This window comes from Rhododendron vialii, chromosome 5a (assembly GCF_030253575.1).
Source record: "Rhododendron vialii isolate Sample 1 chromosome 5a, ASM3025357v1".
NCBI classification, from domain to species: Eukaryota; Viridiplantae; Streptophyta; class Magnoliopsida; order Ericales; family Ericaceae; genus Rhododendron; species Rhododendron vialii.
In genome coordinates, this window is record NC_080561.1 from 7,782,677 (window position 1) to 7,797,501 (window position 14,825).

Here is a 14,825-nt window from a genome sequence, read left to right on the forward strand (position 1 = left end):
CCATCTCTTTTAAATAATTGAACCCATTCTTTGGCGAGCCCAATATTAATTTGTAGGCTTTGACCAACATTTGATTTTAATTAATTAAGATTATTTATTCATCTCGATTAATCGAACGGTGATTAGCCATGCCGAAATTTTAATGTCTACAATCATACACCAAAAACACTCGTAATAGGCACCAAAACATGCGTACCATTCTTCGACTACTTGTACCATATACTTTCAAGATAACTTTCGCAACTAGGGCTGTAAACGAGTCCAGCCATGAACTTGAGCTCGAGCCGAGCTGAGCTCGTGAGCTGCGCAGTTCATTTACAGCTGCCCTATTCGCAACTAACCAAAACTTAAGCTCAAGTTACCGGGCCAATAGCCCCAGTCCTGCACAAATCTTCAATAGAGTATGGGCGTGGCCCGCAGAGATCTGGGGCATTGCAGCGCGGCATTGGCTGGGCGCCTTGATGATTCATAGTCTCTACAAGAGACTGTGTGGAGAGAAACTATTGACCCGATAACTCGAACATATATCTGCATAAGTTCAAGTTATTAGAATAACGGAGTCCGTTCAATATACGCCGGAGTAAATATACCTTTCCTAGCAATGTGGGATGGGAAACGTATACGTTTGTGGTTTTCTCTCGGGGAAAAAAAGATAAGACTTTTTATTTTTATCGATCAGAATAGTTAAAAAAAGAAAAAAAAAAGAAAAAAAGGATAGACTTCTGTATACACATCTATCATACAAGATCTTTCCCCGTTAAGCGTATTTTTATTATTATTAATTTTCATGTCTCGTTTTAGTTTCGTTTGTTTTAGGTTTGGTTCTCTCCTTTTAATGGAAGTTTTCCGTCCCCTGTGGGGGAGGTTTTTGGTGTTCTTTGGGCTATCTTTGTCGCAATTGAGGGTTTGTGTTGCTCTCTCTGTTTGGAGGTCGGTCATGGCCGATTAGCTGACAAAGCCTTATTGTGAGGCTCTAGTGGGTGATCTTGGGTAGCTAGGCCTCTTGTTTGGTTATTTACTTCTCTTTGGGATGATATCCAACTTCAATGTATTCGGTGTTTCATGATATAATACAACTTCTACCATTTTGGCAAAAAAACTAAAAATAAAATAAGACCACAAATTATCAAGTCTGTTAATTACCATGCTCAAATTCTAAGGGTGCATTTGGTTGGATGGAATGGAATGGATTTAAGAATAGAATGGAATTAGAGGAACTGAGATCGGAATAATCAATCCTCTTCCCAAGTTTGGTTGTGGCGATGAATCAATAGCAATAACGAAATTTGCAGCACTCCAAGAAGGGAGGGTGGAATGGAATAGCAAAATTTGGAGTGACATTAGTAATTATGCGAGTTACATTAACAATACAAAAAGGGATGTCGGTTTGGAAAATTGTAATTCTTTACTTTTTCAATTGGAATATGTGTTCCTTTATTTGGATGAATAGTAACTTCATGTGGAATGGCTATTCCTTTAATTTGTAGTCAACCAAACATCGGAATAGACATTCCATAGAAATAACCATTTTATTCCACTCCCTATTCCATCAAACCAAACATAGCCTAATGCTGCAGGGTGTCTCGGGCCAACTTGTGCGTACCTTGGATTAATTCCTATAACCCCTCTCACAGCCGTTTCATATGCTTACGCGTGGGGGCGTGGGGGTGATTTGACCCCAAGAATTGTTAGTAAGAAAAATCGAACATGAGATTTTAGAATGGAGCAAACATCTAACTCTCATGCCAACACCACTTCCTAGGGGTTCAAATTCTAAATTTTGATTACTAGATGATGGAGGTCAAATTAATCCCATCTTTGTGTTTAAATTCACGAACCCCAAACTTTTCGAGTTGGTCATTATCCTCATTTATCATTCTTCACGAGTAACAATATCGTTGATTAATGTAGAACATTGTGATTGCATCATTACATCGATTAACAATCATATAAAGTACGAGCAACTAGCTTCATGGTTAAGCCGATTACGGATGTCATTCGGATAATCGTGTACAGTATGATCCCCTATCGCTCTCCTAATGATTGTATTCGTCTTCTCCGGTTGCTGCTTGAGAAGGAGATTTAATGTTGCTCTTTTTGGCCAGAGTTCAGATAGTTTTGATTTCTGGATTGGTTAATTAATTGCTTGAAGAAACTCAACCCTCTCTTCCGTTTTGTTCAGAAACAAAAATGTTCATAAACAAGCAAGGAAACCCATTTTTACATGATGTTTTGGTGAGAAAGGACTTTCTTTCCTTCCTTCCTCACTCACTTAGCGACTAACCGTGATGGGAGAGGTTCTGAAATCGGGGAGAATCCTATGGTACACACAGGGACGAATGATTTCGTAAATGCGGGAGTCGAACAATGAAGAATAAGATTTTGAAATTTCAAAGTTTGAGAATCTAATAGTTTGTTCTGTTTAGGTTTTGAGGGAGGTTTTTTGGGTAACGAGTGAAAAGAGATAGAATACCCAAGAGGGAGAAAGCTATGGTACACAGGGTATATCGTATGTCTAAGTTATGACAATTTGTGATTTTTATTATGACGATTTGTGGTTTTCTAATGCATATTTTGATTGTAGGTACGACTTTTACTTTAAAATTTACCTGTTGAACTGGTCATTAGTAAGTTATCCATAATTAAAAAATATTGTTATTATAAAACCATAATTATTCGTACCAGAAACCATAATACTTGTACTCCAACCAAATATATGTGTACAATATCACAAATTAAATAATGCTACCCACAAATATTATAACAACACCATAAATTGGCATAATCTTACCACAATGAGTCGTACCAAAAATTCTTTGACACGTATGATATTTCGTAATAAAATCAAAATATGTCGTACCAGAATCAACAATTGTTATACCTAAACAAAAAACATTTGTAAAATACCACAAATTCAATAACATAACCAAATTTGTTATGACAACACCATAAATTGACGTTTTCATACCCACAACGTGTTGTATAAAAAAAATTCAATCGGAATGTTCAATTAACGATAGTTATAATCAGTAAAATACCAAACCACAAATTCTGTAATAGAACCAAATTTGTTATGACAACACTATAAATTTACGTTTTCATACCCACAACGTATTATATAAAAAAAATTCAATCGGAATATTTAATTAACTATAGTTATTATCAGCAAAATACCAAACCACAAATTCTGTAATATAACCAAATTTGTTATGACAACACCATAAATTGACGTTTTCATATCCACAACGTGTCGTATAAAAAAATTCAATCTAAATGTTCAATTAATGATAGTTATAATGAGCAAAATACCATACCACAAATTCTGTAATATAACTAAATTTGTTATGATAACACCATAAATTGATGCTTTCATATTCACAACGTGTCGTATAAAAAAATTCAATCGGAATGTTTAGTTAATGATAGTTATAATCAGCAAAATATCAAACCACAAATTCAGTAATATAACCAAATTTGTTATGACAATACCATAAATTGACGTTTTCATACTCACAACGTATCATATTAAAAAAAATTCAATTCGGAATGTTAAGTTAATGATAGTTATAATCAGCAAAATACCATACCACTATTTATTTTCACTTCCTGCCACATTATTTTTTTAAATTTTAAACTTTCCACCATATTATCTTAATTTTCGATTCCCTCCACACTATTTTTTCAAATTTTTATTTGTCCCTACACAATGCCTCAATAATTTAAAGTAAAAATGATGTTCTCGCTCAAATTTTTCATCCAAGAAATTCACCAAAAAGTAAGAACTATACCCAAATTAATCGTCATTATTGTGTCACGATCACATGGCTACCTTACATTCAACTACAACAGATGACTAGGTTTCATATCAAATATAAATTGAATGTACAATCTAAATGTCGTTAGTGAGTGTATTTTTAGAATGATCGATCAGGACTGTTAGGATGTCAAGTTATACGATATTCAGCATTGTCACCAAAATTAGAGATTATCGGATATTGACAACTACGTAATCGAAAGACTTTTAATGTATCCAAATGCATATTAATATCTAATAATGCACCAACTGAGCCTCATGTAAGCCATTTTTGTTCGATCGGACCCGTCGATCTTTTATAGAATATGAATTCGATCAAATGTACCAAGAATGAAGTTCATCGCTTATCGCTAGACCATTAATCGGATGAAAATATTCTTTTTTTATTGAATTAGGGAGCCGATGAGGAGGTATAATAATTATTGATTGTGTTACGACATATTTTGGTCTTGTATCTAGTATCTTTTGATCAATTTCTTTTGGTACGACACATTATCGTAAGAAATTGCCAATTTTTTGTGTTGTCATAACAATTATGGTTATGTTATATAATTTGTAGTATTTTAGATATGAGGGGGAGAGAGAGAAAATTAAGGAGGAGAGAACAACTTGTTACCTGCTAAGCCCTTTTTTTATTTTATTAATTGATTTAATAAATGGGTGGTTCGGATTATTCACTTTGAAATCCAATGGCTTAAAATCATGGTGCGTACGGTACACCCCCTAATAAGGGGTGTGTACCATAGGACTACCCTTGAAAGAGATATGAGATTAATAATTGAAGGAAAAACTTATGGGAGACTGTGTGCATGGAGTAAAATTCAATTTTGGGACCCAAAACGAATACATTCTTAAAGAATTTAAATGTTTAAATGACGTACAATACAAACTATAATATCTAGGTATTTTTAACAACAAAAAAACTACTAATATTAATATTAATATTTTCTTAATAAAAAACCCCAAAACCACGCAGGGGCCGTGGCCTTCCTATGCCTTAACCTAAATCCGTCTCTCGGTACACACCTCCAAAAGTTTTGATTTGGTTACCAAAAAAAGTTCATAATGAATACGATAAAAAAAAATGTAACTAACCAACAAAAAGTGTACCTATTTTGGGGTGTACCGTACATTCCTATTTGTAACTTCATTTTTAAAAAATACGTAACTAATACCATAAAAATGCTTAACGAATGAGCCAAAAAAAAAATTGTGTATCATACGCCAAGAACACTCGTAACAGGCACCAAAACATTGCGTACCATTCTTCGACTACCAAAACTTAAGCTCAAGTTACCGGGCCAATAGCTCTAGTCCTGCACGGATCATCAACAGAGTGTGGGCGTGGCCCGCGGATATCTGGGGCATCGCAGCGCATATTGGCTGGGCCCCTTGATGATTCATAGTCTCTACGAGAGCTTGCGTGGAGATCAACCATTGATCCGGTAACTTGAATGCTATTGGGCCTAACAACATGACCCGGATGCTCAAGTTCAAGTTACCGGGCATGAAAGAGTACATTCATTATCTGCCCGATAGGCTTCCTTGTTTCTACCAATGTGGGATGCGCGGGATGCTAAACAACGTGTGTGTGGTTTTGGCCCTTTTGGGGGAAAAAAAGATGATTTATACAGTGTACAAATTATTGAGTTTGTAAATTACGATGCTTGAATTTCTAGGGTGCGTTTGGTTAGATAGAATGGAATGGAAATAGGAATTAATGGATTTAAGAATGGAATGGAATAAGAGGAATTGAGGTCGGAATAATCATTCCTCTTTCCAAGTTTGGTTGTGGCTATGAATCAATAGCAATAACGAAATTTGCAGCATCCCAAAGAAGGGATGGTGGAATGGAATAGAAAATTTTGGAGTGGCATTCGTAATTATGCGAGTGACATTAACAATTCGAAAAAGGGATATTGGTGGAATGGAATTATAATTCTTTACTTTTTTTCAATTGGAATAGCTATTCCTTTATTTGGATGAATAATAATTCCATGTGGAATGACTATTCCTTCAATTTTTAGTGAAATCAAACAAACATTGGAGTAGACATTCCATAGGAATAACCGTTCTATTCCACTTCCTACTTCATCAAACCAAACCAAACATAGCCAAATGCAAGGTGTCTCGGGTCAATTTATATGCACCTTAGACTAATTGCTGTTTACGCATGAGGGTGAGATAATCCCAAGAGTTATTAGTAAGGAAAATCGAATCTAAGACCTTAGGATGGAGTACACACCTAACTCTCATCCCTAAACCACTTCGCCAACCCCTTGGGGTTCCAAATTTAAATTTTGATTACTAGATGATGGAGATCAAATCCCTTCTTTGTGTTTAAATTCACAAGCCGCCATTTTTAATTTTCTTACGAAGCCTTCGATCTCTTGACATCTCTCTTCGAAATAAACCTCTCTTCTTGGAATCTTTGTGTTTATTGTCAATTATTTTCTGTTTCTGGTAAAAAAATCATCTACTTTTGATTTACCTCACTGAGCGAAACCAGAAAGAAAGAAAAGTTGTCCCGAAAGTTGAAAAAGTACTCGAAAGTGCAAAAGGGGGCCACATAAAAATAAAAATAAAAAAAGCCAAAAGGGACAAAAAAAATTACCGGCATTTTTTTCTTGGGGAGTGATTTTAACACTCTCATTTTTTATATTCACACTCACTTTTTCGTAAAAGAAAGTAAATACGAAAAATTTTCCGAAAAAAAAGAAAAGAAGCCTGGGATCTGAGTAGACAAGAATAGCACTAAAAATTTCAAGGGTATTACAGTTGTAAGAAAGCATCTCTAAACTCTAATCAACTTTACAATATTGAAGAGACAAACTTGAAAGTCTCATGCGTTAGCCTTTTAAGCTAAGAAAAGGAGGAAAACAGGAAAAAAGAAAGAAAGAAAAACTTGAATGCCAGAGCAAAGATGAGACTACCAAAAATTATGAAGCATTTAGCATAGAAGTAAGGCTAATGAAGTAATCTTTACCGCAGGGTATCGTTAAACCTCCCATCGGTTGATTGAATACGAACTCTTCTTCAGCCCAATGTAACAAGTCTTGGACTAAGGAATGATTCAAGTAAGATACTGGGATGACGAAACGCTTAGGGTTTTCTCCAACGTAGACAGTAAAATGGCCTTTTGGAACATCGAGAGTTCTGTTTTCTGGTGATAGGGAGCGTTGGAGCTTTTGTTTGGCCCGAGTTATGGTGGCTGATCGGATACCCATGTAAAAAAATGAAATTGTAATAGCCAAAAGACCTTGGAATGTTGTCGAAATTGAATTGAATCAAAATGAAAGGTGGGATGTTGTACTATTTTTCAAAGTGGAGGACTGTTCTGAAATGACATGTTATTTCTAGTCCTTGAGTATATATAGGGATGTAGACATTTTCAATCTGTTAAATTTGGAAATAAAAGTGAGGAGAGCTATGAATGAAAAATAAGGCAAGTGGTTTAGGAAATGGTAGGGTATTCACATGGTTTTGGTTTATTTGTTGTGAGAGATAGTGTCCTACCACTTTGGGGACACAAACTAAGAAAAAAGCAAGCAACTTGAGAAGGCCATATCCGCATTTCTGCACACCTTGATTTAAACAAGAACATCATTGAAGGTTTTGATGCCCAACATGTTGTTTACATCCAAAGACCATTCTCAAAGTGAGTTCGATTCTTAGTAACATCAGCATTATGCAGAGAATCATTTAATTTAGACATTGTGTTAGGCAGTGGGCATTCACAGCTAGCCAACTTGGGTGGTCATTGTGTTGACAAAAGGTTTAATTTCACCCATCGGAGGAGCACAACACATTTACTAGCCTCACGTTGACTCGTTCGGACACGCCCGAATACCCATTTGATTTTTTCTAGTATATGCAGAGTAACTCTTTGTTGGAAATACGACACGGTAAAAATCGCCATGTCTGAATGGTAAAAAAAGAAGAAGCAAATAATCTATTTAAGATGATCTTTTATATCTTCATTAATGTGTTTGGTACCGACAATGGATTTGTTACCATATAAATGTCCATCAACTACAGGTAACATAAAGTTGTTCTATACACAATATATGTTCCCTACATTTATGAGAAATGTCGTGCATGCTTGTTCGTGTTGTGTCTAACAAATATGGCGTTGCCTAACAAATATGTAGGATGGGTATCAATCATTATGATTTCTTGGTCTGTATTATTTAGTCCTTGATCCAATTGGACAATTGGGTAAACGTTTATATCATCAACCGGACACCTAGCTAGTTAGACAAATGGCCTTGAGTAGACCACCACATGGTGTTTTTTGTTAGGAAGCATAGCCATGTGATACCTAATGCAATGGTCACTTCACCACAAAATCAATCTCAAAATCCTAACCATGTATCCCTTGTGCTCTCTCTCTATATATAGATTCCAAGTTCTTTCAATGGCAACTCACAACCAAAGCTTCTCTTTTTCTTCATAAACAATCTTGAGATCACATTTCACTTTTTGGATCTTTTTATCCACTTAGAACAAAAGACCTTGGAAAATCATGGGTGTTCGATTGCCGGGGATCTTTCAAGCTAAGAAAGTTATTGGAAGAGTTTTCTCAACCTCAATGGCTTTGGATGTGCCAAAAGGCCACCTAGCTGTTTATGTTGGCGAAAATGAGAAGAAGAGGTTTGTTGTTCCAATTGCATATTTGAGGCACCCTTCATTTCAGAAATTGTTGAGTAAAGCTGAAGAAGAATTTGGATTCAATCATTCGATGGGCGGGCTTACAATCCCTTGCAGAGAAGAGACCTTCATTGATGTCACATGTAGCTTGAATTGCTCATGATAAGCATCAACTCAAAAGAGAATCCAAAATTCTAGTCCACAATTTTGATATATATATTTTTCTTTTTGGATTCATTCCATTTTGAGATAGAAGAGTTCGGAGTGTCTCTAGCTGGATCAATGTAAAGCTATGTTTTTAGTTGGGAAATGAATTGGTATGAATTAATCACTTCATTTTGATTGAGTGGAATAGCTTTAATCGTATTGTTAGTTGAATTATGCTAATCAAACAGCTCTATCCATCCAAGTTTACGTAATCTAGTCCCCTGGCTGTATCCAGTTTGAGGTTTGCAAAGGCGATTTGACAAGCACTGGTTACATGAGATTTCATTGTTATTTCTCATACGAGAGGGGGTATTCGTGAAATTTATCCTATTTTTGTTTAAGTAACGTGGATGTGATATGTCAATATGTATATATTTGTGTGTGGTTTTCGCAGAAATAAAGATGACCACTGGGTATAGGAAGAAGCTATGGTACACAGGGTATACCGTATGCTTAAATTATGACAATTTGTGATTTTCCTTATGCCAATTTTTGGTTTTCTAATGCATATTTATGATTCTAGTTACGACTTGTACATTAAAATTTACCTGTTGAACAGGTCATTAGCAGGTTACCTATAATTAAAAAATATTGTTATTATATAACCATAATTATTCGTACTGAAATCCATAATATTTGTACCCTAACCAAATATATACGTACAATATCAAAAATTAAATAATGTTACCCACAAATGTTATAACAACACCATAAATTGGCATTATCTTATCACAATGAATCGTACCAATTTTTTTTTGACTCGTATGATATTCTGTAACAAAATCAAAATATGTCGTACCAGAATCAACAATTGTTATACCCAAGCCAAAAATATTTGTAAAATGCCACAAATTTTATACAATAACCACAATTATTATGACAACACCTAAAATTATCATTTTCTTAACACAATGTGTCATATCAAAAGAAAACATATTTAAATACCACAAATTTTATGACAATACCATAAATTGACGTTTTCTTACCACAATGTGTCGTACCAAAGGAAATTAATTAAAATATTCTGTAATAACACATGTCTAAAATACCACAAATTCAGTAATATAACCAAATTTGTTATGACAACACCATAAATTGACGTTTTCATACCCACAACGTCTCGTATAAAAAAATTCAATCAGAATGTTCAATTAACGATAGTTATAATCAATAAAATATCATACCTCAAATTCAGTAATATAACCAAATTTGTTATGACAATACCATAAATTAACGTTTTCATACCCACAACGTTTCGTATAAAAAAAATTCAATTGAAATGCTCAGTTAACGATAGTTATTATTAGCAAAATACCATACCGCAAATTCAGTAATATAACCACATTTGTTATGACAACACCATAAATTGGCGTTTTCATATCCACAACGTGTCGTATAAAAAAAATTCAATCAGAATGTTCAGTAAACGATAGTTATAATTGACAAAATACAATACCACTAATTATTTTCAATTCCCGCCACATTATTTTTTCAAATTTTAAAATTTTCACCATATTATCTTAATTTTCAATTCCCTCTACACTATTTTTTCAAATTCTTATTTGTCCCTACACAATACCTCAATAATTTAAACTAAAAATGAAGTTCTCGCACAAAATTTTCATCCAAGAAATTCACCAAAAAGTAAGTATTATACCCAAATTTTTGAATACAACTACAATTTCCTCTCAAAATATTAGTCTAAATCAAATTATTTTTCTACAAAATTTAATTCAAAAAATCAAAATTCCTTCGTGGAAAAATGAGAGGTCACGAAAAAAATAATTATCCAACTGTCTCAAATGCATACAATTTCAACACTAAAATGGAGTACAAAAAAATAAGTGTGAATATCAAAAAATAGAGTGTGAAAATTACTCTCCTTTTTTTAATTGGTGAACTTAATTATATTAATACCCAATCTTATCAATATTCAGGGCGGTGCACTTAACAATTGGCACTATATATTTGCCACATGGATCGGTGTCAAACCTTCACCCTATGCGTACCAATCCAAATTTAATGGTGGTCCTTGAAACTAGGTCGTGAAAGTAAAATCTAAATAATTTTGTAAATTTATTGTCATTGTACTTTCTTTCAAAAAAAATTATTGTAGTCGACATTTCGATTTACACCAATGACATGGGCTATAATATTGATCTACAAGTGTAGGCCCAGCACTAGGATGGAGTCATTTGAGGCCTCTTCTCAAATTTTCAGCCTGAAAATAAAGCCCTTACATACAAGAAAATATTATATAATTAATAGCCTTTAGAATTACAAATTTTCAATTGTGTACCATAGTGATAAGGTGTTAGAGTTTGGACATTTATCTAAAAGATCTGGGGTTCAAGTCTTAAACCCTTCGTTCTTTTTTTTTTATTTAAAGAATGTTATTATTTTTTAGAATAAATCACATAGTTAGTCCTTGAAGTTTCATACTTCAACAAATCTCGTCGTTCAATTTTAATACAATATTAAAATATAATAATGCACCATTTTAGCCCCACGTAAGGCATTTTTTTTTATCAAAATCGTCTATCTTTTACATAATATTAATTAAGTCATTCGTACCAAGAATGAAGTTGATGGCTTATAGCTAGACACTTAATTGGATGGAAAATATCATTCTATTATTCAATTTGCGTGCCGATGATGGAGCTTCCTAAACTTGATAGAGACAAAAAATTACGTAGGTGACTTAATCAACAAACATAAAAAATTCAACGGATTTGATCGTCATTATTGTGTCACAGTCACATGGCCACATTACATTCAACTATAATAGAGGACTAGGTTTCATACCAAATATAAATTGACTGAACAATCTAAATGTCGTTAGTGAGTGTATTTTTTAAATGATCGATTAGGACTGTTAGGATGTTAAGTTATACAATATTTAATTTGTGATATTTTAGACATGTATCTTGTTTGGGTATAATAATTATTGATTGTGCAACGATATATTTTGATCTTGTATCTAGTATCTTTTGATCGATTTCTTTTGGTACGACACATTGTGGTAAGAAAGTGTCAAATTTTTGTGTTGTCATAACAATTGTGGTTATGTTGTATAATTTGTAGTATTTTACACATGAGGAAGAGAGAGAGAAAGTCAAAGAAGAGAGAACAACCTGTTACCTGCTAAGCCATTTTTTTATTTTATTAATTGATTTAAGAAATGGGTGGTCTGGATTATTTACTTTGAAATCCAAAGGTTTAAAATCATGATGCGTACGGTACACCTCCGAATAAAGGGTGTGTACCATAGGACTACCCCTGGGTATAAATATGTCAATATCCACAATTGTAGATGCTATTGCCATGGTGACCTCCGTTGCGAAAGTCGTAGATGCTATTGCCATGGTGCCAACCTTCGATCACTTTTCGTGCTCCTAAAAATGTCTTTCTTTTTAGTATCACCATCCCTTGTGTTCATCCTGTAAAATTGAAGAATTGTTTTCCTTCCAAAGAAACAACAAATAAAAATTAGTTAATGCATCCAAAACTCCACGAAACAGAACTTGATCAAAATCACAATATTAACGAAACCGAAAAGTAAAAAATAATTGGCCTTGTTAGTTTGGTAATTTTGTGTAATTTAGGTTTGATAGTAGGTGGAGAGAAAAATAGGGTAATGATTGGAGAGAGGGGTAATGAGTCGAGAGAGATAAAGAAAGGAATAAAATTAATAATTGAAGAAATAGAATAATGATTGAAAAAAGATATAGGGTAATGATTGAAAAACAAAGTTAAAACAAAGTAAAATTTAGAAACAAACAAGGCCTACCCTGGCCAATTCATTTTTTTTTGTAGGCATTGATTACCAAATGTAGCTTGTTTAAACCATTACACACCCACCAAGTCAATGGCCAAAATCGAAACATAAGAACAAAACAGAAAGAAATGTTCCAATAAGTGAGATAGAATGATTAGGAAAGTGATCCAATATATGAGAGAACCAAAAGATATTGAAATGTTGACAACCACTGCTTGGTGCAGTTGATAAGTCTCTGCCTTCTCTTTGTGGAAAGTCTTGGGTTCGAACCCCACAGAGGGCATGCCCTTTGAGGGTTAGGGCTGTGTATAGCCTCTGGACCCGTGCTAATACTAACACCTTCCACTAACCCCCGCTGATGTATATTGCCTAAAAAAAAAAAAAAAGATATTGAAATGTTAGACATGCAACAAGAACATTATTGAAGGCCATATTCACATTTTTGCACCTTGATTTAAATTAACAAGTACATCATTGAAGGTTTTGATACCCAACATGGTGTTTACATCCAAAGACCCTTCTCAAAGTGAATTGGAAATTTAGAAACGTCAGCATTATGCAGAGAACCATTTAATTTAGACATTGTGCAAGTCAGTAAGCATTCTTTGTGCCAACATAATAGCTAACCAACTTGGGTGGTCATGGTGTTGACAAAAGGTCCCAACCATCGAAGGAGCACGAAATATTTACTAGCCTCACGTTGACTCGTTCGGACACTCCTGAATACCCGTTTCATTTTTTCTAGTATATCTCTTTGTTGGAATTACGCAAAGGCATGTTGAGATATGGTAAAAATTGCCATGGATGATACAAAAGCAAATAATCTATTTAAGACGATCTTTATATCATCATTAGTGTGTTTGATACCAATAATGGATTTGTTACCATATAAATGTCAATCAACTACCGGTAACACATAAAGTTGTTCTATACTAAATGTTCCCTACGTTTATGAGAAATGCCGTACACGCAAATTCGTGTTGTATCGTGTGTCCGTAAATGCTTCTTAGCCACAACCTTAATTAGTTTGTCCTTTGTGTTAGTATTCACCACAATTCTCAATATGATAGCCACATATGGCTGGCCTAATCAACATGCAGGACGGGCATCAATCATCATGAATTTTTGGTCTGTACAATTTAGTCCTTGATCCAATTGGTCAATTGGATAAACGTTTAGATCATCAACCGGACACCTAGACAGATGGCTTTAAGTAGGCCTCAGCTGTTTTCCCCCTACTAAATCACGAGACCACCACATGGTGTTTTTGTTAGGAAGCATAGCCATGTGATTGGTACCTAAACTAATGGTCTCTTCACCACTCTCTCTCTCTCTCTCTCTCTCTCTCTCTCTAGTCTATATATATACAGATTCCAAGTTCTTTCAATGGAAACTCACAACCAAAGCTAGCTTCTCTTTGTCTTCATAAATAATCTTGAGATTATATTTCACTCTCTAGATCTTTTTATCCACTTAGAACAAAAGACCTTGGAAAATCATGGGTATTCGATTGCCGGGTATCTTTCAAGCTAAGCAAGTTATTGGAAGAGTTTTCTCGACTTCAATGGCTTTGGATGTGCCAAAAGGCCACCTAGCTGTTTATGTTGGTGAAAAGGAGAAGAAGAGATTTGTTGTTCCAATTGAATATTTGAGACACCCTTTATTTCAGAAATTGTTGAGTAACGTTGAAGAAGAATTTGGATTCGATCATCCGATGGGCGGGCTTACGATCCCTTGCAGAGAAGAGACCTTCATTGATGTCACATGTAGCTTGAAGTGCTCATAAGCATGAACTCAATGAGAGATACCAAAATTGTAGTCCACAATTCTGAATTTCTTGTTTTTGGATTGATCACTCCATTTTGAGTTAGAAGAGTTCGGAGTGTCTCTAGCTGAATCAATGTAAATATGTTTTTAGCTGGGAAATGAATTGGTAGGAATTGAATCACTTCATTTTGATTGAGTAGAATCATCTTTAATGCCGAAATCATATCAAACGATATCCGATAAACGTAATTTTTTGAATGGTCCTTGTTCTCGACGAGCTCTAGAAAGTGATTAGTTTCGATCATTGTCGTGGACTCGGGAATGGCTCACAAATGATCCAAAACTGGACCGGACTGGTTGGAAGGTAACTAGTTGGGATACGGCCTCCTTTTACTCTCTCTTGTAGCGGTGTTACGGAAAACCGAAAACCCCTTTTACTCTCTCTTGTAGTGTTATGGAAAACCAAAAATCCGAACCAACCGAAAAATACCGACCAAAAAAGCTAGTCGGGTTCGGTCGGTCCCACATATGGCCCGATCGGTTTCAGTTTTCCGGTTTAGGATTTTTTGGTTCGGGTTTGGCTTTTGGAGTTTTTAATCTAACCCGACC

General features: G+C 34.6%; 3 protein-coding genes across 3 annotated transcripts; 2 read left to right on the forward strand and 1 right to left on the reverse strand.

Moving 5' to 3' along the window:
* Positions 1–6,731: 6,731 nt before the first annotated feature.
* On the reverse strand, positions 6,732–7,381 carry LOC131325103 (auxin-induced protein 15A-like). Its single transcript, XM_058357174.1, has one exon. It carries the CDS (start codon positions 7,039–7,041, stop codon positions 6,754–6,756), a length of 288 nt encoding a protein of 95 aa, XP_058213157.1. The 5' UTR covers positions 7,042–7,381; the 3' UTR covers positions 6,732–6,753.
* Positions 7,382–8,204: 823 nt separating this feature from the next.
* LOC131325106 (auxin-induced protein X15-like) lies at positions 8,205–8,810 on the forward strand. Its single transcript, XM_058357177.1, has one exon. It carries the CDS (start codon positions 8,340–8,342, stop codon positions 8,625–8,627), a length of 288 nt encoding a protein of 95 aa, XP_058213160.1. The 5' UTR covers positions 8,205–8,339; the 3' UTR covers positions 8,628–8,810.
* Positions 8,811–13,822: 5,012 nt separating this feature from the next.
* Positions 13,823–14,247, forward strand: LOC131325105 (auxin-induced protein X15-like). The gene has a single exon (XM_058357176.1). It carries the CDS (start codon positions 13,948–13,950, stop codon positions 14,233–14,235), a length of 288 nt encoding a protein of 95 aa, XP_058213159.1. The 5' UTR covers positions 13,823–13,947; the 3' UTR covers positions 14,236–14,247.
* Positions 14,248–14,825: the final 578 nt, after the last annotated feature.